This window comes from Equus quagga, chromosome 14 (assembly GCF_021613505.1).
Source record: "Equus quagga isolate Etosha38 chromosome 14, UCLA_HA_Equagga_1.0, whole genome shotgun sequence".
Lineage (NCBI taxonomy): Eukaryota > Metazoa > Chordata > Mammalia > Perissodactyla > Equidae > Equus > Equus quagga.
Genome location: NC_060280.1, coordinates 32,591,684 through 32,617,128, shown reverse-complemented (window position 1 = coordinate 32,617,128; position 25,445 = coordinate 32,591,684). Strand labels below are relative to the sequence as shown.

The 25,445-nt window shown below is 38.5% G+C and overlaps 1 protein-coding gene across 3 annotated transcripts in view; it reads left to right on the top strand.

The window, feature by feature from the left end:
- The first annotated feature begins 614 nt into the window (after window positions 1-614).
- NARS2 (asparaginyl-tRNA synthetase 2, mitochondrial) overlaps window positions 615-25,445 on the top strand; it is a 102,506-nt gene continuing 77,675 nt past the window's right edge. The window contains exons 1-6 of one of the 3 annotated variants that reach the window (XM_046637964.1): window positions 615-1,059; window positions 4,443-4,552; window positions 4,929-5,049; window positions 7,238-7,378; window positions 15,312-15,392; window positions 17,579-17,662. In XM_046637964.1, the coding sequence (XP_046493920.1) occupies window positions 919-1,059; window positions 4,443-4,552; window positions 4,929-5,049; window positions 7,238-7,378; window positions 15,312-15,392; window positions 17,579-17,662 (678 nt within the window). In that variant the 5' untranslated portion in view covers window positions 615-918. The remainder of the gene's footprint in view (window positions 1,060-4,442; window positions 4,553-4,928; window positions 5,050-7,237; window positions 7,379-15,311; window positions 15,393-17,578; window positions 17,663-25,445) is intronic. The other 2 variants (XM_046637965.1, XM_046637966.1) reach the window with 2 other exon arrangements.

Below are 25,445 nucleotides of genomic sequence, written 5' to 3'. Positions count from 1 at the left end.
CCTCCAGCCTCTCTCTAACATCTTCACACCTTCACACCCCAGGCATGCCTTCTCTGACTCTCATTTTCAGGGTCTCTTCTTACCTGTCAGAGGGCTACCTTCTCCAGCAAACCATCTCTGGCATCCCATACTTAGGTTCTGCCAGGGAACTGATTATGCAAAGGCCTGTTTAGATTTCTGATGCCACGCAACTGTGCCTTGAGCAAGAGCTATAGGTCTTGTTTTTCTCTTTGCTCAGAACTCAGGAATGACTGATATCCTCAGGCTAATCCTCTCAACAACTAAGAGCCTCCTTCTGGACGCTTTCGCTTTGCATCAGTCACTCATTGCCTCTCGGTGTTCCTCAGTATCACCTGGAAGTTTTAGAAATGAAGACTCTCAGATTCCGCCCCTGGCAGGCTCCGTGGTTCTTCAACGATAATCCCTGCAACCGCAGCACTTTAGCTCCGCCCCATCTCTGCTCCTGACCCCGCCCCCTCCCTCCACCCCGCCTCCTTCACCCTGCCCCTGGACCGCCGCCTCTTTAAACTGGAGTCACAAGTACGCATGCTCCCTCCTAACCTCCTCGTAACGTGGTGACGTTGGCGTAGTGACGTAGGGGCGGTGGCAGCGCGTGTTTCAGCTCGGGGTCGGGGCTTTGGGTTTAGCGAGCGGCGGCAGGTGGTGGGCTGTTCCGGCTGCTCGGGGCGCGTGGAGTATTTTTGGCGCTCGCGGCTGAGTCTCTTACTCTGTTGGGCCTGTTGGCGAGAGGGACGTGGAGGAGAGGTTCTGTGGGCGCAGCGCTGGGGCCCCTGAAGGGGAAGGGAGCAGCCGCACCTGAGGGCAGCGCTGCGGCCCGGGAAGAGGAGGAGAAGGGACGGTCCCCGCGGGCAGGGTCCGAACTCGCTGGGATCAGAGCTGGTCTGGAGCCGCCGCGCGATGCTCGGGGCCCGGTGCCTGCTCCGAGCCCTGCGCTCCTGTTCCTCCGCTCCCTGCCCGAGACACACGCCTTCCACTAAACTGAGCGTGCGGGATGCTCTCGGGGCCCAGAACACGAGTGGGGAGCGCGTTAAGGTCCAGGTTGGTGTATGGGGACGGGGTGGGTTTTGTCTTTTTAGTGACTTCTGCGGCACATCGTGTCTAGGCTTCTCTGGTGCTGTGGGGTCGGACAGAAGAACCGGCAGGGAGAAGTTAGAAAGTGTAGGCAATCGTGTGCCTCCGCGTTTTTCTCCTGTCCTTGGCTACGTTACGAAATTGTTCCGATGCCTAGAAAGTGCTGGGACTTCGTTTTCATGATACCAGGGCATTACTTGTAAACTTGTAAATCATACAGAAAAATGAACGAGCCCCTTTCCCTTTATCCCTCATAACGAATAGCCACAGTTTAATGTGGTTGTCTAGAGCTAGCTCCTTAAGGGAAGAAACCAGGTTTGTCGTCTTGGTATTCACACATGGCTGACAGTAAATATTTGTTCAACTAAACCATTCAACTTTTAGCCACTTCAGTGCCTAAAATGGGGCTTTGGATATAATTCATGTTAAATAAATTGGGAGAAAGAGTGGAATGTAGCACTCTGAAAGAGCTCTGGAGTCAAATAGCCTAGGTTTAAATCTCTGCCACTGAGTAGTCATTAATTATGGGCATGTCGCTTATGTGCCCTAAACCTCAGTTTCCTCTTATAAAAAGGGTGATAATAGTCCCTACCTCATAGATTGCTGAAGATTAAGTAATTATAAGACAATGAGGGGCCGGCCTGGTGGTGCAGCGGTTAAGGGCGCACCTGCCACTTCGGTGGCCTGGGGTTCTCCGGTTTGGATCCTGGGTGCAGACATGGCACTGCTTGGCAAGCCATGCTGTGGTAGGCGTCACACATATAAAGTAGAAGAAGATGGGCATGGATGTTAGCTCAGGGCCAGTCTTCCTCAGCAAAAAGAGACGGATTGGCAGCAGTTAGCTCAGGGCTAATCTTCCTCAAAAAAAAAAAAAAAATTTAGGACAGTGGCCCACAGTCTATAAATGTTAGCTGCTATTATTTCTCTTGCTAGTGTAGTATTTGCAGCAGCTCCACATAGAAGATTCCCCCATAAATGAGCAGACCAAACAAGGTGGTTTGACTGTTTCTTATTAGGTTGCTGAAACACACTGATGCAGTTATTTTTGTTGTTCTCACATATCCTTGATTTTTAGCAATAAAACTAATCTACCCCCCTTTGCATTTCTTTGGATTTCATATTATTTCCATAATCCAAATCAAAACCTTTTCTTGCATTAATACATTAATTTGACATACATTAATGATACCTTCTGTGAGCTAGTCGAGAGGATTCAAAGATGAAAAGAACAGAACCTACTGCCTAGGTTAGAAGCTTTTATTTTAGTGCTGTGCAGCCCAGTATAATAGGTACCAGTCACTTGTGGCACTGAGCACCTGAAATATGGCTAGTCTGAATTGAGAGGTGCTGTACATGTGAAATAGACACTAATTTTGAAGAACAAAAAAGATTGCAAAGTATCCCACTATGTTTTTATATTGATTACATGTTAATGATATTGGGGGCATAATGGGTTACATAAAATATATTATTAATTTTACTTGTTTCTTTTTACCTTTAATGTGACCCCCCCCCCAAAAGAACACAAAATTGCAAATATGACTCACATTTTTGTTGGACAGCCCTGGTCTCATGGCTCAGACCAGTAATTACAGCAATGTGGTAAGCATTAGTGGTGTAAAGAAAGAACTATGAAGAAAACAGAGAGGGAAGTCCTTAACTGTGTGGGGGTCAAGGAAGACTTCTTGTGTGAGGTGGCATTTCAGCAGAATCCTGGAGGATGTGTTCCTCAGGTAGAGGAACTGGGCATGGGGTGGAAATAGCATTCCAGAAAAGCTTGTTGTTAAGAGCATGAACTTCGAAGTGAGAGCTGTATTTGTATTCCAGTTGTACCACTTGGTAACTGTATGACCTTGACTGTTTAGAGGGGTTATCCCAATCTCTCAAAATATGTTTCTTCATCTCTAAAATGATAATATGCACTTTATTAAGTTCTTAAGGGGAGTAAGTAGTATAATATTTATAAAGAACCTAGAACGGAAGCACATTAAAAAATGTTCCATGTTGTTAATTTTTACTAAAAAGTAAAAGCAAGAGAGTGGAGCTTTGGAAATTACTGTCAATTGAGAAGCATGATGAGACTACAAAGATGGGCATGCTCCAAATTATGGAGGGTCTTGTACGCAAGGCTGAGACAATTTACACCTTCTTCACTGTGGCCCTGGAGAAAGATCAAGGGCTTTCTAGTAGACTTGGATTCAAATTCAGGCTCCCCCCTTTACCAGCAGTGCGACCTGCAGCAAGTTATTTCACTTCTGTGAACCTCAGGTGCCTCACTTGTAACTGGGAATAATGACAGTTCTTAGAGCTGTTGTGAGGAGATGAAACAGTATATGAAGAAGGTTGTAAAATGCTTGTCACATAGTAGATGTTCAGTTCTGTACATGGTAGATATTCTTTGAGTGAAAAACATTTATGGATTATCTACTATATGCCTGACAGTAGCCTTCAAAGGAATGAAAGCATGATTCCTAAACCGTCAAAATATATTGGACATGCAAATAAGTAATAGAAGGACTTTATAACAGTGTCTATAGGATATGATGAGGACACAAAGAAAGTAAGGAGTCAATAAAGTTTTTCTAAGTAGGATCATCTTGCTTTTCTGAGTGTGTTTGATGGTTAATCAAACACCATCAGTTGTTTCACTCTTCTGTGCTAGTTACATTGAAGTGGGATGTTCACTCTTCTGTGCTAGTTACATTGAAGTCGGATGTGATTGGTGAGAGCTGTTTTTAGTGTTACTGGTCTACTTGAAGACATCTCATTTGTACTCACACATATCTGTCATTTAAATTCAGTGTTTTTGAAAGTTTATGTACTACTTTATATGTGTTCATAATGAGAAGTTTCTCAAGAACTCTTTTTGTATGATACTTCGTGAAAGGAAAAAAAATCCCATAAAGATGTTTCTACTCTATAACTACATAATCTCCCTTCTGGGAATTTGATACAAAAGAAGAAAGGCACCAAAATATGTACCCTGTTATTCGTAACAGTGGGAGATGAGAGTAGGGGTGGGAGAAAATACCTGGAATAGACAATATTGAGGAGATTGGTTATGTGAATTAGGCTCAGCAACCTGATGGAATATTAGTCATCCATTCAGAATGATGAGCTTTATTAACAAAACAAAATAGAACAAACGGTAGACTGCCAAACCTGTGTCTCACTGTGATAAGAACCATATAAAATTATGTATGCATATGGGTGAACTGAAAGCAATTGATTTGTTAAGGCAGGATTATGAGGACTTTTTATTTTCTTTTTTTCGTTTAGTCTTTTATGCGTATGTGTAATGAAAATGTAACATGTTTTAAGCTCACATTTAGAAATACTTTCCTCGTTAGGGATGGATTCGTTCAGTCCGGTCCCAGAAGGAAGTCTTGTTCCTGCATATAAATGATGGGTCATCTTTGGAAAGCCTTCAGGTTGTAGCAGATTCAAGCTTTGACAGCAAGTGAGTTTTGTTTTTTAAAAAAAGATCCTTTGATTATTTTTTTCCATCTCCTCTGCTCCCCATCCCTAATCCAGTGTTCTCTTTGTCCCCTGAGTGATCCTTCTAAACAAATCTGCTTTTCATGGCTTTAAGGCTCAAGGCCAAAGACTTGGAATCAAGATCCTTCAAGCTTGGGCCTGTCCTCTAACATCTTCACATGATGATATCCCCCACCTATGCTTTGCTCCACTCTCTCTTAACTACTTGCAGCTCTTAGCTCAATTAAGGGTAAAAACTTCAATCATTGAATATTTTAATGTTCTGATAGCAAGGTTTGTATTATCATGAGGGTTACATGTAATGACACTTGTTTATGGTGTTTTTTTTGTTCCTGTAGAGAACTGGCTTTTGGGAGTTCTGTGGAAGTTCAAGGGCAGCTGGTAAAAAGTCCATCCAAAAGGCAAAATGTGGAACTGAAGGCAGAAAAAATTGAAGTTGTTGGAAATTGTGATGCCAAGGTATGCTTTCTGACACTTTTATGGAGGCTGTTTAGGCTTAATTTGAAATACTAGTGATGTGTTTGAAGTGTGATTATTGGAAAGATGGCAGTGAGAACATGTTTCAGTTGTGACTTTCCACATTATTGAAACAGGCTATAGAGTCTGAGGAATGTAGAGAGAGTAACAAAAAGTATTTGTGTAGATGGCTGAATCTTATGAATGAGAGCTAAGTCTTAATCTGTGCATCTCTGTGGTGCCTGTCACAGTTGAAATTTGACACTTTTACAGGCATGCCCAGTCAGCCACAATAACAGAGACATACCAGGGCAGACGACGTTCTTAGGAAAGCTCTGCCTAGAAGTGACTCTTGCATGATCTACAACTGTATCGTCCAATACAGTAGCCACTAGCTACCTGTGACTACTTAATATTAAGTCAATTAGAATTAAATTGAAAATTCAGTTCCTCAGTGGCATTAGCCACAATTCAAGTGTTCAGTAGTCGCATGCAGGTAGTGGTGACTGTACTGGACAGCAGACACAGAGCATTTCTGTTCATCACAGAAAATCCTATTGGCCAGTGCTAACCTAGAGTGCTGTAATGCTTGGACTAAACAAAGATAAGTCCACATTAAGAAAGTCTACATTAAGACATGTTAATGTCTATTTTTGCAAGATTCTTCCGTCAGTAGCTTTTTATTTATAGCCTGCTGAAGAGGTTAGTGGGAATAAAATCAGATTATCAATCCAGTTTCTTAAATTGGAGAAAATGAGGCCCAGGTGAAATTACTTGCCCAAGGGTGCATTGCCGATTAGCGGCACAGCTAAAGTTCATATTCTAGGCATTTGACTCCCCTGTGTTTTTGCTATCCTTGTCTTCTAATGTTTAATGAACAAAACATGAGGAAATATAGGGAAATTGCATCATTTTAATTGGTTTTTATTTCTTTTGGGAAATTGGAAGAAATTATGAGGAAATAACAAAGAAAATCAGGCGATTCTTTTTAAAAATGTCATTCTGAATAATTTTCTAAGAAGTTCTAATTGATGTGTAAAATCAGGAATCGGGTTCTAAGATTTCTGAAAAATAAACTGTGAAAATAATTTGGAACTCAGGAATGGAAATGGTAATAATTTTTTTTGTTTTTGCTTTTTTAGAGGGATATGTAATTATTAAAAATTTGCCATGTGTTTTATTCTTCTCAAATGGTTCTCCCTTGGCCTCGGTTGGTGTTGATGCCTTCACCGTCTCTTCCTCTTCATTTCAGTGTCATGTTTAAGTACTCAGACATTAGGGAATTCTGAAGCCCTAGCAGTCTGCAGATTCTTATTAATGTGGTCATATTTTCCCTTTAGCAAATATGTGCTTATTTCTATACGGTATAAATTAGTATGTGCACAAGGCCTAAAGGGGATAGACAAGACTAAAGGAAAAGAAACGGGGGACCAGTGTAGCTCTTTTACTTGGCTTCTCTGTAATCTTTTTTATTGAAACTTTGGTTTTGGTCTGAAAGTTTGTTTCTGTCTTCTTAATCTTGTAACATGAGTGTGGGCGGGGTGGAAATATTTCTAAGTGGAGTCATAATTTCCTTAAAATTTTTGTAAATCTGCACCACTCTATCTAGTGGATAACAGAAAGCTGTTGATCCTCCTGCATGTTCTTAGACAGCAGTACGTGTTGATAGTCAGTGGTATATAGTGCCAGTTGATTGTCAGTGATTGTGGGTTTTCAGGGCATTTGGATGGTTTTAAAATTGAACACCAGCTGTGTGTATACAGCTGTAGAAAACATAATCTTTAATATCTGTACTATTCTGAACTCCTATGTGTCAAACAGTGGACTATTTTGCATAATTATATCCTAATTTCTCTATTTGTAAATAGTGATTTGTAAATAGAAATTGAGAAATGCATAGAAATTTGATAAATAACAGATTAGCCTTATGACATTAAGTAACTTTGTCCCAGGTTCCACAGCTAACAAGTAGTAGAGCTGAATTCAAACCCACATCTCTCTGATTCCACCCCATCGTTCTACCAACTTGTTGGAATTAATGTGGACTACATTCAGTTATATTAAGAAGTAAAAAAGGAAAGCGTCTTAGTTTTGTTTTAAAGGACTACTGTTTAACATTTGCCCTGGAAACTGATTTTATAAAACAGTATCTTTTTTAGCTTTTAATTTGTTTTTTTCCATTTATTGGCAGGCTTTCCCTTTTAAATATAAAGAGAGGCATCCTCTGGAGTATCTGAGACAGTACCCTCACCTTAGGTGCAGGACTAATGTCCTGGGTTCTATCCTGAGGGTCCGCAGTGAAGCCACAGCTGCTATTCATTCTTTCTTTAAGGTAAGGGGGCTTTGCTTATAGGTATTCTTTCTTGTGAAGAAGTTGAATAATTATAACACCGGAGTATTATCCTGAAAGTTCTCTTAGTCTTTTATTCCAGGCACCCTTTACTTATGTGGTACTTTGTTCTTTGGCTGATTTTAAGATTTTCTCTTTATCTCTGGTTTTGAGCAATTTGATTATGATGTGCCTTGGCACAGTTTTCTTTATTTTTCTCCAGTTTTGAGTTCATTGACTTTTTTTGGATCTGTGCAGTTATAATTTTCATCAAGTTTTCAGCCATTTCCTCAAGTATTTTTTTTTGTTACCTCCCTCCTTTGGGGACTTTAACCATCTCTACCACTTAGGCCACTTGGTCATATTCTATAACACAGTGATTTCTTTCCTGTTCTTAAATTCCTTTTTCTCTGTTTTTTGAATAGCTTCTAGTGCTATATCTTCAAGCTTACAGATCTTTTCTTCTTTGATGCCTAATTTATTGTTGTTCCTCTGCATTGCATTTTTTACCTCACATGTTGTAGGTTTCATATCTAGGTGTTTGATTTGGGCGTTTTTTGGTGTCTTCCACGTCTCTGCTTTACTTTTTGAACATATACAATACAGTTTTAATTAAAACTGTTTACAGTTTTACTGTCTGTTTAATAACTGTTTTTTTATTTTTGTTTTTTTTTTGTTTAATAACTGTTTTAACTGACAAAAACTCTCAACAAAGTGGGTATAGAGGGAATGTACTTCAACATGATGAAGTCCATATGTGACAGTCCCACAGCTAACATCATATTCACTGGTGAAAAGCTGAAAGCATTTCCTCTAAGATCAGGAACAAGACATGGATGTCCACTCTTCACCTTTGTTCAGCATAGTCTTAGAAGTCAGACAGAGCAATTAGGCAAGAAAAAAAAATAAAAGGCATCTAAATCAGAAAGGAAGAAGGAAAACTGTCAGTATTTGCAGATGACATGATTTTCTTTTTTTAACATTTTATTTTTCCTTTTTCTCCCCAAAGCGCCCCCAGTACATAGTTGTATATTTTTAGTTGTGGGTCCTTCCAGTTGTGGCATGTGGGATGCCACCTCAGCATGGCTTGATGAGCCATGCCATGTCCGCACCCAGGATCCAAACTGGTGAAACCCTGGGCTGCGGAGGTGGAGCGTGTGAACTCAACCACTTGGCCACGGGGCCGGCCCCCAGATGACATGATATTATATATTGAAAACCCTAAAGACCCCACCAAAAAAACTGTTAGCACTAATAAACAAATTTAGTAAAGTTGAAGAATACAAAATCAACATGCAAAAATCCGTTGTATTTCTATACACTAATAACAAACTATCAGAAAGAGAAATTGAGAAAACAATCCCATTTACATTGCATCAAAGAGAGTAAAATACCTGGAATAAATTTAACCAAGGAGGTGAAGACCTGTACACTGAAAACTATAAGACATGATGAGAGAAATTGAAGAACACAAAAAATGGAAAGATATTCCATGCTCACGAATTGGAAGAATTAATACTGTTAAAATGTCCATACCACCCAAAGCAATCTACAAATCCAATCCGTCAAAATCCCAATAGCGTTTTTCATAGAAATAGAAAAAACAATGCTAATGTTTGTATGGAACCACAAAAGACCCTGAATATTCAAAGAAATCTTGAGAAAAAAGAACAAAGCTGGAGGCATCCCACTCCCTGATTTCAAACTGTGTTACAAAGCTGTAGTAATCAAAACAGTATGGTATTGGCATAAAAACACTTAGATCAATGAAACAGAATAGAGAGCCCAGAAATAAACCTACACTTATGGTCAATTAATTTATGACAAAGGAGCTAAGAACATACGGTGGAGAAAGGACAGTCTCTTGACTAAATGCTGTTGGGAAAACTGGACCACTGTCTTACACTGTACACAAAAATTAACTCAAAATGGATCAAAGACTTGAATGTAAGTCCTAAATCTGCAAAACTCATAGAAGGAAACGTAGACAGTAAGCTTCTTGACATCAGTCTTGGTGGTGATTTTTTTGGATTTGACACCAAAATCAAAGGCAACAAAAGCAATAGTAAAGAAGTGGGCCTACATCAAACTAAAGCGCTTGCGCATGGCAAAAGAAACCATTAACAAAATGAAAAGTGGGAGAAAATATTTGCACATCATATATCTGATGAGGTTAATATCCACAATATATAACGAACTCGTATAACTCAATAGCAAAAAAACAATCTGATTAAAAAAATGGGCAGAGGATCTGAAAAGGCATTTTTCCAAAGAAGAAACATAGATAACCGACAGGCACATGAAAAAGGTGCTCAGCATCACTGGTCATTAGGGAAATGCAAATCAAAACCACAATGAGCCATCCCCTGACACCTGTTAGAATGGCTATCAAAAAGACAAGAAATATCAAGTGTTGGTGAGGATGTGCAGGAAAGGAAACTCTTGTGTACTGTTGGTGGGAAGGTAAATTGGTGTAGCCATGATGGAAAAACAGTATGGAGGTTCCTCAAAAAATTAAAAATAGAACTACCATATCATCCTGCAGTTCCACTTCTGGGTATTTATCCAAAGAAAATGAAAACACTAATTCGAAAAGATATATGCACCCCTATGTTCATTGCAGCATTATTTACAATAGCCAAGATATGGAAGCAACCTAAGTTTCCACTGATGGATGAATGCATAAAGAAAATGTGGTCTGTATATACAGTGGAATATCATTCAGCCATAAAAAAGACGGAAATCTTGCCATTTGTGACATCATGAACAGACCTTGAGGGCATTATGCTAGGTTAAATAAGTCAGACAGAGAAAGACAATTACTGTATGATCTCACTTACATGTGAAATCTAAAAAAACGAAAAGAACTCATAGATATAGAGGACAGATAGGTGGTTGCCAGGGGGAGGAGGTGGGTGAAGTGGGTCAAAGGTACAAACTTTCGGTTATAAATATGTCATGGGGATGTAATATACAGCTAGGTGACAGTAGTTAATAATACTATATTGTATATTTGAAAGTTGCTAAAAAAGTAGATCTTAGAAGTTCTCATCACAAAAAAAATTTCGTAACTATTTGTGGTGAGGGATGTTAACTAGACTCGTGGTGATCATTTCACAATAGTGTATTCAAATACTGAATCATATTGTACACCTGAAACAAATAGAATGTTGCATGTCAATTATATCTCAATTCAGAAAAATAATAACTTTTATGTCATTTTCTTCTAATTCTGACATGTCTGTCAGTTATGAGTCAGTTTTGATTGATTGATTAGTCTCTTCATTGTGGGTTCTATTTTCCTGCCCCTACAAACCTACTAATCTTTAATTTGATGCCAGCCATTGTGATTTTACCTTGTTGGGTGCTGGATATTTGTAAAGCTTCTTAAGCTTTGTTCTGGAATGCAGTTAAGTTACTTGAAAACTGTTTGATCCTTTGGGTCTTTTATGATTTAAGAAGGTCTGAAGCAGTGCTCAGTCTAGAATTAATTATTCCTTACTACTGAGGGAGAGCCTTCCTGAGTGCTCTACCTAGTGCCTTGTGAATTATGGATTTTTCCAGTCTGTGTTGTGGGAGCAGAGGCAGCTTCAGCCACCCGGCAGCACCAGGCACTGTTTCCTCTATTCTCTTTGGATGGTTGTTTCCCTGGCCTTGTGTAGTTTCCTCACACACATGCGACGATGAGTCCTCTGCCTAATGCTCCAGGGTGGCCCGCTGCACATCTCTGGAGTTCTCTGCGAAGCGCTCTGCTTTCTGGTACTCTGTCCTGTGAGTTCTAGCCACTTTAGCCTCCTCAGACTCTCAGCTGTGTCTCAACTCGGTGTCTGCTCACTCCACTTTATTTCTCCCGTTTCTGCCATGGCCCGGAAGAGCTCAAGCTAGTAAGCTGGGCTACTCATAGTGTTCACCGTGTTTGTCTCCAACTCTCAGGGATCACTGTCCTTTGTTGTCTGATATCCAGTGTCTTGAAAACCATCCTTTCATGTAGTTTGCTTATGGGTTTTTTTGTTTTGTTTTTGTTTTCTTGGTATTTTCAGGTTGGAGGGTATATCTGGTCCCTATTTATTCATCTTGGTCATAGACTTATTTTTTACATGGTAGGCACTAATTTTAAAGAATTATGGGTGTTGGTTAAGTTGATTGATCTAGTGACTAAAGGCCTTTTGTTTCACTGACCTTTGCTTTTCAGCCATCTCCCCCACCTGGGAAAGCCACAGTGGAATGTAGTTGGTGAGTTGCTGAGGTGATAGGACCCTCCCCCATGTGATGGAGAGCCCGAAAGGCGAGGAGTGACCCAGCAAGTGAAGTTCAGTGTCATTTTGTGTGGTTTGAGAACTCTTCCTGACTTCTCCAGATCCAGCTAATTTGCAGATTATATAACAGCATACCCCTTGCCTTGGACTGTATCCAAACTCCTGCAGGCCAAGCCCTGCTCTAGCACACCAAGAGAGTTCTTGCAATTTGAAAAGCTCCTTCAGAGTTAATTTCTGACGAAACAGCTAAAGAACATCATGCCTTTGTGACATGTACTTTTGAATAAACAAAGGAAAATAAATTACATTATACAATGTCATCCCATTATAGTTTGCAAGGGTGCATTTACATATGCTATCATAAATTTTATTATGCAGCTTCCATATGGCTTTTCAGTAGTGCTTAAACCACACAAACAGAAAATTTGTTTAGATCTAAAGGGTTTTTTCCCCATATGGCTTTAAACAGCTGATAAAGTGGACTTGCTTTAATTCCCAGAATTTTGTAGATTTCTGGCCACTAGGTGGGGCTATTGGCAATCTGTTGACCTACTTTATACATTTCTTTATTAGTTGAAGCTTTTACAAATATGTGAACAATTAAAAAATAAGAGAACAAACTAGAAAAATCTAAAATGAAAAATCAAAATAAAGTAAAATTTAAAAAGCATTTTAAGTGATTGAAAAGAACTCAAATTTTAGCACTGTTGTGTGGTCAGTATAAAGGTAGGCACTTTTAAGTGCTGTAAATTCACTTTTTAATTGTAAAGCCCTGGAAAATATAATCCTGATACCTCCTTCTATGATGTTTCCCACTTGTATGTGTGACATTTAGGAATGAACTGTTTACCGAAATTACTGGAGTACTGTAGGACATATTAAACAGTAGTTACATGTTATCTAGTATTTGGTACTGTTTCTGTGACTTGTTACATTTGGCTCCCTAAAAGAAGATAAGACTTAAAATGTAAAATGTTCATAAATTTCAAATCCATCAATAAAAATATAGAAATGTGAGAAAAAATAGAAACTTCAGCAGTAACTTTTAGTTAGGATACTTTAACGATCTAGAGTTATTTTTTGGGTTGAGTATCAAAAATGTTTTGTGTATAAGTTGGTTTGCTCATAAAATTGATGCATTTGCTATGTAGTGAAACTTGGCTATCTAGATCCTCAAGGAATGGGTTATTTAAAAGAAATGAGTTTCAAAAATAACTGAGGATTCTCTCTTAATTTTTTCTAAATTTCCATGGAAATTATCCTAAAATGTATTATATACTTCCCTGGCTTCCTAAGTTGGCCCGTACAGAAGGGTTCACCCTTTCTTGATGAGTCAAGTTGCTTCCTTTAAGCATCAGATTTTGCCCTCTTCTATATGGCAGTGTCTTCAGAGTCCGTCACCATGTGGAGTATTCTTTGCCACAGTGTTGAATGACCCCAGACTGCTGTGCCTTTGGGTTCCTGTTATTGCTTTTTATAGATTTTTTTGGTCTCCTCTTGCTGGCGCTTTTTGTTGCCAGTGGTGTGCCTGTGGCTAGCAACTCCTGTCACATTTCTTTTTTTGTTGATTCTGATTAAATAATGATGCTTATTTTGGGTGTGTGTGAGAGAAAAATATACAACATGTCTTGGACATGTATGGGCCTTAGTATGTGAATTTTGTAATTTTCGGATGCTCAGTGCCTTATAAAATATCTAGAATGTTTTTCCATCAAAATATTTAGATATTTAGAGGTGGTGGGTGGAATCTGAAAAATTGGATGAAAGTGTGTGCTTTTATATTTTGCCCCACCTGGCCTTCATATCTCTAATAGGAAGCCCGTTGCTGTGGGATGGGATAAGTCCCTGAGCTGGTGCCCCACTGGAGGCACCTACTCACAGTACTCCTCCACTTCTTGGTGTTTATTTTCCTTTTTATCTTTCTACTTCCCTGCCTACTTTTTCCTTTTTGAACTTTGTTCTCACTGCTTTATTATTCTTCCTTTGTACTCTCTCCTTTATAGCTTTTGGTGGTAATGTTAAAGATTTAGATACGATAAGCCTTGCTAGTGGCATTAAGGCTTAAAAATCTGATGCCCCCTTTTGAAAGATTTAACATTAGTTGAGTATTAAAAATAATTCCCACTACTTGAGCGATTAAAAAAAAAAATATCCCATAAAGTTATTTTCGTAAGATTGAGTGTTGTTTCTTGTGGCACTTGACCAGCTCTAACTTGGGCGATTATATTTAGCCGTTAAATTTTCTCCTCCCTCCCCCCTCCCCCTCGCCACCCTCATTTCCTTTGGATTTTTCACTTCCTTTCTTTGTTTACTGCACTCATGCTCATAGTTGCCTGCATTCATGTGGAATAAATGATTCATGTCCATAATTCTCGGCTGCTAGGAGATAAAAATTTTACGCAGTAATGTTATTGATTATATTTCATACGTTCTCTGTAATGTGCTCTGTGCAGCACCTCTAGGCAAGTTGCTTCCAGATTAAGTACATATTTGAGTACTTTCTGAGACTTAGTTTATAGCTTGAATATTTAATCAGTCTATATCATAAGGCAAGTTGTTGATTGGATACTTTGTACTGTAGCCAGAACACTTGAATTCAACCTTTTTAGGAAGGAAGGGGCAAATTTGGGAGGCCCCTGGTAACGCACTGAGACGTTTTATGTTCCACCAGCGATAGGCAGAATTTAGCAGAAATTAGATGTGTATATATGAATTTACTGTATTGATTTCAAGACCAAAATTTTTGCATTAAACATAGTACTGTTCTGCCTTTGCAGCAAAAGTTCACTTTAGCTACCTCCACCCCCACCCTGCAACATTTATGCTGACTGTAACCTTTTGCCTACATCCATAGTCAAAATGAAAGAAGTATAACCTTGAGGTTGCTGGGTTATTTCAATCCTACTATCAACAGCTTTTGTGGTTCACTAATGGAAATAGTCTCAGACTTCGGAGCGGAAGAATTGCAAGCGGGCGCCTCAGTAATGGATGGATCTGCTGCTCAGAGTCTTCCTTGAGGCAAAGGAGGCACACTGCTTGTGCCATGTGCAGTGTACTGTGTCATCACTTAAATGACAGACTTCCTAAGAATCCTTTCTGCCTCTTTCGCTGTTTATTTCTTCGGTCCCTATTTGTCAACCTATTTTTTCTCCTTTTTGGTGGTTTGTTACCATTGAGGGTCTCATTCCAAAATAACTGAACTTCATATTGATCACTTTGTATTCCCTTAGCAATGTGGGCAACATCATTATGCGTTAGCCTTGAGTGAGTGTGGGTGTGTGTCTGTGTGTGTGTGTTAATTCACTGCCAGTACGTTAGAGAAGTGGGAGGAAGACCTAGCACCAGAGAGAGACCTTGAAGACCTCGGTTTTGTCCTGGCTCTGCCATGGACTAGTTATGTGACTTTCGGCAATTCATTAAATCTCTCTGGGCCTCAATTTCCTTATCTTTGAAATGAGATCAGACTAGATAATGTCTAAGCCAGTTCCTGATTTAAAATTCTTTGTGCTTCTGTGCACAGTAAAACATTCAACTTGATATTTCAGTGGTTTTATTTGGGAGGTTAGGGAGGGATTTGATGTGGCATTCTCAGTGCTATTTTAGTAGTGTAATAAGGTGTATGTTCTTGGCATTGTATACAAATGTACTGGAAAAAAAAAAGGCTTTTCTTTTTCTTCTAGGACAGTGGCTTTGTGCACATTCATACTCCAATAATCACATCCAATGACTGTGAGGGAGCTGGAGAACTTTTTCAAGTTGAAGTAAGTTGTGCTCCCCATCTGGGGGATATATTGGTCTCTGATACTTTGTGTTTAAGGGTTTGCTTTAAATTTAGGAAGAGTTGTGTGGATAGACCATGACCAGAACCTTAAATTTTATCAATAGTAATCCTTGAAAAACATACAGAAAATTCTCAAACTTCTCTGATTTCCTGTCCTACCAGCTGTATTACTTACATTGTTACTAAAAGGAGTGGATTTTTAATTTAGTGCTCCATTTGCTTTTCTTATATAACTGTAAATTGGTGAACTAGAGAAATTGGAAGCGATTAATAAAGATTCTAAGGTATCTTTTGTGCAAATTCAGCCTCCAGTTAATATTTTTAGATATGTCATGGTTTAAAAGATAAATTAAAATAACAGAAGTATGCGTGTGAATATGTTCTTTTTCAAAGTCTTTAAGAAATACTTCTTTCATAAGAAATGATTTATGTTCTGTGCACCTCATGAAGGCCCTTATTTTAAGTCTTTGTTCAGCAATCATGTTTTGAGTTCCTAGTGTGTGCCGGGTATTGTCAGTCTGCCCTTGTTGCAGGTAATTTGAAAGTTACCAGTTTTTCTTACTTTAGGCAGTTGAAAGCCTTTCGTTTACCAATTCGACAGCCTGTTTAAAATCATTGGCCAGTAGTATAATAATGGACAAAGAGAAATGTATGTTGATGAGTGGTGCTTTTTGTATTTCTTTCATTTATTCACTGATTTGTTTATCTCTAAGAAGTCAAGATTCTTATTTATACATTTGAGTGATTCCATCAAGTGACAAGACCTGTATATAGTTGCTCTCTTTAGTTCAGAACATCTGACTCTTGGTAATGATGCTTCCTCTTCATATTATTGAACAAAGTATTCACCAGGAAGACTTGTCCTGATATGTTGAAGTCATTACTCAAAATAATAATCAAATGCTGTCTTTCTTCCTATGTAGCTTGAAGAAATCTTGATGATAGCCTTCTGCAAAAAGCAGAATAAAAATGCTTTGTTAATGTTGAAAGTGAGAGTGGTAGCATCTGTATATATGAGTTCAAAGAAGGCAGCAAATAATAAAATAACAATGTAAAATTGGAAAAAACATTCTCTTCTAAGTGTTCATGTTGTTTATTTTCTCTTTGTACCTTAATAGTCTTCTGAATGTTGAGGTAAAGAAGAATTAACCACCTTAAATACATTTCATAATCCCTTAATCTAAATCACTGAATATTAAAAAGTAAATGACAGGGAAGGAAAAATGTAATTTAAAGGAGCCTTTACAAATAAGAGGGGACTTATTAAAGAGACCCAAATTAAACAAGTACAAAAAAGAATCTAACAAATAATGATAATTTGGAGATAACTTTTGCTGTCAGGGAAATCCCTTAAGCAAGTCTGAATAATTATAATGTGTGTATTTTGGACTCTAAACAATGTAAGACAAGTTATTGGAATAGTATAAATATGTAGGAAAGGAAAAAAAAATATATTTCTGAAGCTAAACAAATGAGAAGTGTTCTACGTTCCTCGTATTTCAGGGGCCAGGTTGAGGGATTTTATATAGTGGAATTAGATTTGCCTGTTCAGAGTACCAGAAAGAGATACTCTTGAATTCATTGATCTTAGGCTCCTGCAGTCTGGGACTAGATCATGTTTCGGCAACGTGTGGCTTTTGTGCTGTTATGCACTGTCTTTGTTACTTTCAGAAGTTCGGCTCCTAAGACTTGTCTTCTGCCCCTGCCAACGCTCTGTCCTTTGAAATAGTGTTCCTTCTTATTCTTGCCTCACACACCTCTGTCCTTCGTTGTGTTAATTAACTTCCTCCTGACTGCTTGTAGAGGCATAGGGGTTTGAATCTGGACACCCCACTGTTAGGAGGAAGTGGAGTTTCATATTTAAATTCTTGCTTCTCTTAATAGTACTCTTTTTTGCTCTAACAGCAATGAAGTGTTAATAACTTTTTAAAGGTAAGAATGCCTGATACACATTAAGGTTTGAGGGCAGCAGTAAGAGGCCACCTTGAGATGCACAGTAAGATCATGTACTTGTGTTGAGAAGTGAATGCATGTCCCGTCATGTTAGCTTTGTTCTTCCTCATTTCCATTTCCTACTTTAAGACTTTGGATATTTGTTAAGGTTTGGGGACTACTGAATACATATATAGGAAGTTGCATTCAAGGCATTCACTTGTTCTTCAGCAGGTATTTGGTACCATCTGTTCAAGATGCTGTGCTAAATGTTATGGGGATATAGAGATGTGGCTGAGGCTCTGGCCTGTAAAGCTGGTGAGTTGGGAAGGGTTAATAGAGGGAGGAGCACGCTTTTCATTCACTCTGATGTTACTGCTCCTACAGAATTCCTTGATTGTACACTTTTTCCTCCTTGTCTTAAGGCCCTAGCTGAGTTCCCATGATTATGTTTGGTCTTTACAATTCTGGAATAATTAATCTTCTAGAAGATGAAAGAGATTAAAGACAAGAATTAAGAGATTGTGGCAAAAACTAGATGTTGATGGGGAATAAGGTGAAACTGCTTTATGTATGTATTTGAGGGTACACTGTTACCAATTATAAGTGGTATGGAATCTAAAGAAAAATTAGGGGCTGGCCCCGTGGCCGAGTGGTCAAGTTTGCGCCCTGCACTTCAGCGGCCCAGGGTTTTGCTGGTTCAGATCCTGGGCGCGAACATGCTACTGCTCATCAGGCCACACTGAGGTGGTGGTCCTACATGCCACAACTAGAAGGACCCACAATTAAAATGTGCAACTATGTACTGGGGGGCTTTGGGGAAAAAGAAAAAAGAAAGATTGGCAAGAAAAATTAGTTCTGTAAGGATTGACTTGGTCAGAAATATCTTCAAAATAAATATGTGACTTGACTGCACCCTGGTGACAGTATTCCAGGTAGGGAACAATGTGAGCAGAGTCAAGCAATTGAAATGAGCGTGGGGTCTTCACTTCCTTCTAATCTGTCCATCCAGATTAGAAAGTTCATATTGGTGAATCAGAGAAAATAAATTGGATAGAAATCATAAGAAAATAAAGTTGGATAGTTATGGGCATGAGAAAGTAGAACAGTTTTTTTAAAAACAACTTTATTGAGATATGCTTTACATACCATAAAATTCACCCACCTAAAGTTTACAGTTCCATGGTTTTTAGTGTATTCACAGAGTTGTGCAACCATTGCCACAATCTAATTTTAGAGTGTTTTCATCACCCCAAAATGAAACCCGACATCCATTAGCAGTCCCTTCCCATTCCCACCCCCAACTCTAGGTAATCACTAAACTATTCTCTATAAATTTCCTTCTTCTGGAACATTTCATATTAATGGAATCATTCAACGGAGGGCCTTGTGTGCCTGCCTTCTCTCACCTAACACAAAGTTTTTGAGGTTCATCCGTGTTGTAGCATGTATCAGTACTTCATTCCTTTTTCTGTCTGACTAGTATTCTATTGTGTAGATGTACAACGTTTTGTTTATCCATTTGGCAGTTGATGGATATTTGGATTGTTTCCATCTTGTGGCTATTACGAATAATGCTACTGTGAACATGTGGGAAAACATTTGAATGAGCATATGATTTCATTTCTCTTGGGTGGAATTGCTGGGTCATATGGTAACTCTATGTTTAATATTTGGAGAAACTGCCAAACCATTTTCCAAAGTGGCTGCACCATTTTACATTCCCACTAGCAATGTATGAGGGTTCCAATTTCTCCACATCGTTGCCAACAATTATTATTGTCCTTCTTATTTTATCATAGCCATACCAGAGGGGGTGAAGTAGTACCTCACTGTGGGTTTTCTTTTGCTTTTGAACATTTACAATTTATATGTAAATGTGTAATTCACATTTAAGCTTTTAATTACAATTTTTCTATGCCAAAGTGTGATAAATAAATGGTCACACATTATGAAATTAAATTAGGCTGAGAAAATCTAAGAATAGCACTTCATATAATAGGAACACTATTCAAATCTAGAATTTATACATTTAAATGCTTTTTAAAATGAAGAATAAACTGAAAGTGTAAGCCTTTTAAATGTGGCCCAAGAAGACTTGTGTAATTTTATATCTGAATCTCATTCTCTGGGGACTCTCATACTGAGATTCTCATGCTGAATCTTATACTGTGTACTGAAGCATTAAGTTGGTTTTCTTTATTTTTATTATTGCGGTAAAAAATATATATAAAGTTTACCCTTTTTAAGTGTACAGTACCATTAATTATATTCACCGTGTTGTACAACCATCACCACTATCCGTTTCCCAGACTTTTTCATCACTCCAACAGAAATTCTATAGCAGAAACTCCCCCTACCCCTTACCCCCAGCCCTTAGTGACCTCTAATCTTCTTTTTTATCTCTATGGATTTCCCTGTCCTGGATATTTCATATAAATGAAATCATACAATATGTGGCCTTTTGTATCTGGCTTCTATAGTAACATATCAGAATTTCATTTCTTTTTATTACTGAATAATCGGTTGTATGGATATACCACAGTTTAACCGTTCCTTCATTGATGGACACTGGGTTGTTTCCACCTTTAGCTCTTGTGGATAATGCTGCTCTGAACATTTGTGTACAAGTTTTTGTTTTGAACACCTGTCTTCAGTTCTTTTGAGTATATCCCCAGGAGTAGAACGGCTGGGTCATATGGTTATTCTATGTTTAACTTATTGAGGAACTGCGAAATTATTTTCAAAGTGGCTGCACCATGTTGCGTTTCCACCAGCAATGTATGAGGATTCCACTTTCACCACTGATAGTTGTCATTTTCAGTTTCTTTGGTTGTAGCCTTCCTAATGGATATGAAGTGATATCTCGTTGTGGTTTTGATTTGCACTTCCCTAGTGACTAAGGATGTTGAGCATCTTTTTGTGTGCCTGTTGGCCATTTGTCTATCTTCTTTGGAGAAATGTCCATTTAAGTCCTTTGCCCATTTGTTTAATTGGCGTGTTTTTCTGTGTTGAGTTACAGATGTTCTTTATTTATTCTAGATACAAGTCTATCCTTCTCCCTCCCCGACCCCAGCAGTGTGAATCCTCTGATGTTGCCCCCTTGAGTATGCCCCCCAGAGATGGCATTGATTCTGGCAGGGCTCTGTTTGACTGTCTCTTTCCCAGATCACACTCAGCTCTTAAACTTCACTAATTGCAGGCTGATTCCTTTAGTGTTTTCAACAGTGTTTCAGGGCATAAATTGCTTCACAGACTGATCTGTTCAAATTCAGGTTCCTTTAAAGTTATACTCCCCGAGGTCAGTGTTTGAGATTTATTCTGATCCCCAAAAGGTTTCTTCACAGCTGTCTCTTTCCCAATTTCTCTTCAGCAAGCCAGCAGATCTATGGTTTAGCCCTCAGCTCCAGCGAATCTGTCAAGCTCCTCCCAGTTGACTTTTCACCTCAACCACCGTTTTCAGGAGTACCCTTAGGTTTGGACTTCTCCACACTCTATTGCAAATGAAGTCAGTTCCTTTGGGGAGAAATTTGGAAGTCTGTTTTATGGCCTGCTTCAACCGCTAGGCAAAATCTCTGAACCAAGGCTCTGGTACTCGAGGCAGATCCTTGCTTCACAGTGACAGCCCAGTGTAGGAGCTGAGTGCTCAGTTGAGTAGGTGGCTGCAGCCCCACACCTCCTCAGTTTGCCTCTCCCAGTGTGGAACCCCCCACCCCATGAGCTGGAGCAGGAGAATCAGGGCCTAGTCTTCTCAGCAGTGCCTCGCCCAAGGCAGAACCTCTGTCCCGTGAGCAGGGACTGGGCAAAAGAAGGGAGCCCCCACCTCTCGGCCCTAACTTGCCCAGAACTTAGCTTCAGGAACAAGTGGCTGTGGGCAGGATGAGAAATGCTGGCATGCTGCCTCTCCTGCTAAGACAGTCCTCTGGCTGGGAGCTGGGTGTCAGGAGAGCCCTGTGTCCTTGGCTGTATCAGTCTGGAGTGGAGTTTCTGTCATGCTGAGCTGCAATGGGGAAGGGAAGGAGTGGGTTGTCATTGAAACGCCAAAGACATTCCCTACCAAGTTTTAGTAGATTTTCTTGAATAGATGTTTCTTCACTTGCTGTTTGCCCTTACAGCCATTTCCAAAGACTTTAAATGGCTGGAGGGGAGGTCGGGTTTTTTGTTTGTCTTTTATTCTGTAACTTTCACCAGTTTCACCAAGGAGTGAGTCTGCAGAACTCCCCACACTGTCATTCCAGAAGAGAGGGTTTTAAAAAAATGCTAATCGCTTTTGGACTACTTTTTACCACCATAATCCTCAGTTTGCTCACTTGTAAAATGTGACAATGACATGTATGGAAACTTTTAAGTTGCTATTCAAAAATAAGGAAAACTTAATATGCAGGAGAAGCCTGATGTAAGCATCAAAAGTTTCTCTTTTCCAAACTGTTGTGCATTCTAGAAATGGTAATGAGACGTTATTGGACTTCGGAAATTTTGATGCTTGTAAATTTCTATGGCTAAGTTACATATGGCACACATCATTTTTATTCTGCTTGATGTTTTCGCTTTTTAATACTCTTACCTGTTTCTTTTAAACTTTTCAGATGGTATGAGGGCTAAGCCAGGTCAAACCTCTTCTCAAAACAACTCTTTCATCTAACAGTAATCTTTTCCTTCTTCCAACCCCTATTGTACTTGTGTTCAGTTGCTATTGCCTATTTTAACAGTCAGTTCTTTAATGGTTTTTTGACATCAATTTTGTTTCTAGACTCTAAGCTCCATATGGGAAGGAACTGTGTCCTCCACGCTCCTTGATGATGGTGGGACATGTGGATACCTGTGGGTTGTTATTTTCTGTGGGCTCTTTTAGCTTTGCAGAACTTTTAGTCTTAAGACTAGTCATTTTCTTTTCTGTTGAGGGTGTCTATTTCTTTTAAGGAGGTCTGGTTTTTTCTGCAAATGAAAAATGCCTAGGATATATCCAAGAAGATAGATAAGACACTTGTGATAATGTTTGCCCCTGAGCATGGGGCCTACTGTTCTATATTTGAATTTTTTATCATATGCATGTATTACTTAAAAAAGAAAAAGATAGCATATGTAAAAAGTACACAATTCAAAAGTTGCAAAGGCACATAAAGTAAAAAGTCAGTTTCCCTTCCACCTCTGACTCGCAGCTGCCCAGTTCTCCTTCCCACAGGCAGTCACTGTCACCTGTTTCTCTCTGGAGTTTATACCATCTGTGATTTCTGTCAGCAATACATAGGGGTGCTGTTTCTTAGGAATCAGCTGTCAGAGTGTGTTATCAAATTTTTAACTTTTTTTCCAATTTTAATTTGACATATTTGACTTTCTCAATTAAAAAGAAACTAATTAAAAAAGGGAAAGAAAGAAAATGCCACACTAGATTAAGAGAAGCAAATCTGTTTTCAGGGGCACTGAGGAGAGAACTGACCTGAGAAGCTGGTGTGCTCCCCCCTATATTGGGTTTTTGCTGCCTCCACTTGAAGCGAGGATCTTGTGAATTAACATAATGGTAAAAAAAAATTCCCTCAGATTGTGACCTGATGCAGCCTGCTGCTGCTTCCTATTCAGAAGACTGAGCTGTTTCTTCCAACCTGTGATATCCGCTGAGTGGAATACATTCTTAAAATGATCTAATCCCGTCAGCCACGCAACTGGACTAAAATTGCTCTATTTGATTCATCTTGTAAATATTTGTTAAGTCTCCTTTTTTGTGAAAAGTACTATGCTAGTGCTGTTTGACTTACAAAGTTATTTCCATTTTGCCTCTCAGCAACATGCATTTGCAAGATATTTTTAAATAGGAAAAACAAAATCCTGCAATAATAAATGCCACCAAAATAATGTGCACTTGAAAGCTAGCCATATTAAAAGCAAATTGCAGATATTACAAGGATACATTTTAAGTGAAATCATTACAAGTATAAAAATTATACTGTGAAATCTGAATCCAGTTAGGCTTGGGTTCATAATTTTAAAATAGTTTTAATTTAATTCAGATGCCAGCGTTTTAACCTGAGGATAGATCAAGCTAATAGCAACATCTGACATTAATATGTTGTCAACTAATATTTGAATAGTACTTTACTGTCATATATGTTATTTCACTGGTGTTTTCTTATAACATTAGACCATTAAACAGGGTTTCTAAAAGGAATGATTCATTTTATTAACTTTTAGTAATCCAAGCAGAAAAGGAAAGAGAAATAGCATTTATTGAATACCAAGTATATTACAGGCACCATGTCAAGTTCCCTCATATGTATTATATAATCTTTTCAGCAGTCTTTTGAAATAGGAATTAATTTGCCTACAAGAGGCCAGAAACCATGTGTTTCTTGTACATTGTTGTATAATACTTGGCACGTGGTAGGTGCTCCATAAATATTTGTTGAATGAATTATCTTTTTTTTACATGAAGAAACTAGGCTTGGATAGTAGAACTCATCAGAAGCCACACAGTAAGGGACAGAGTTGTAGTTTCAACAAGATCTCTTTGGGTGTAAAGTAAGTGCTGTTTGTACACACCACACTGGCTCCTAAAGTTGGCTTTTGAGGAAAGACAGCAAAACTTTGACTAAAGTTCTGAGGTTAAAGAAGACTCTTTATTAGGTAACAGACAACTGTTAAGGATGAGCTCCACAATAAAGTAAAGCATCTTTGCCTTTTCTTTTTGGCCACTCTTCCAAGACAACCTTTCATTTTCTTGGAATAAGGAGAATAACAGCATTTACTGATAGCCTACTGTTAGCAAGAACTATGAGTAATGCTCTTTTTTGTATAAATAAACCATTAGTAATACTTAACTCATTTTTATTAAATATTGTATCGATATCAAGTAATATAAGCTATGTAGGCAGTACAAGGCATGCACCGGTACCCACTACTAAACTTAAGAAATAGTATTAATATCTTTGATTCCCCACTTTTGTGCCTTCCCCCATTCCAGTGTCCTCCCTTCCCCCACTATGCCGATTTTGTGTTTGTTATTCCCATGCTTTTAAAAAATTAGTTTTACCACATGGATGTACCCCTAGGCAAAACACTGTTTTGTTTTGCATGGTTTTCAACTTATGCAGATAGAATCATACTATTCTTCTTTGATGAGTTTTTTTTTGTTTTTTTTTTTTTGCTCAATATTGTGTTCCGTTTAAATCAGAATCTCTGGGAAATAGGACTCAAGAATTAGTATTTTTAAGGCCCTCTGGGTGATTGCAGTATGCCTTCAAGGATGTATACAAAATAATGGAAGTGCACATTCATAGCTTCAGCTTTTCTAGGTAAATCCAAATTTTTACTTGAAGGGAAGAATAAATTTAAACTCCTGCCAGTAGGGTGTGCTGTACCACATTCTTGGCAACACCTGGTATTTTAAGTCTTGAAAATTTTTTCAATCATGGATATAAAATGGGATCTTGATGTGATTTTAATTTGCTTTTCTCTGATAACTATTGATATGGAGAATCTTTTCTGTGGTTGTTGGCCACTCGTTTCCTCTTCTATAATATTTTCTATTGTATTGTCTTTTCATATTGGTGTTTTTATATTCTCGATAATATTAATCCTTTATTGAGTGTATTGTTGCAGATTTTTCTCCCAGTGTGTGGCTTGCCTTTGTCTCTTTCTTTATACTATCTTTTGATAAACAGAGTTCTTAATTTTAATGTAGTCAAAGGTTCAGTCTTTTATGGTTTGTGCTTTCGTATCTTGTTTAAGAAATCCTTCCTGTATCATCTCCTAAAAGTTTCATAGTTTGTGCCTTACACATATGTCTTTAATCTACTTGGAATTGAGTTTTACATATGATGTAAGAGTCCAATTTTTTTTCCAAAATGAATAATTATTTAAGTACTATTTATCAAATAGTTCACGTCTCTTCCTTTGATTGCACCTGTCAGCTCTGTCATAAATCGTTTCCATGTATGTGTCTGCCTATTTCTGTGCATCTGTTCTGTTCCACTGGTTTATCAGAATATCCCTGTGCCACTACCTCACTCTTTCAATTGCTGTAGATCTTTGATAAGTGTTACTATGTAGTAAGGCAAATTCTTCCACTTATTTTAGGAGTTTCTTGGCTTTTCTTTTTTTTTTTTTT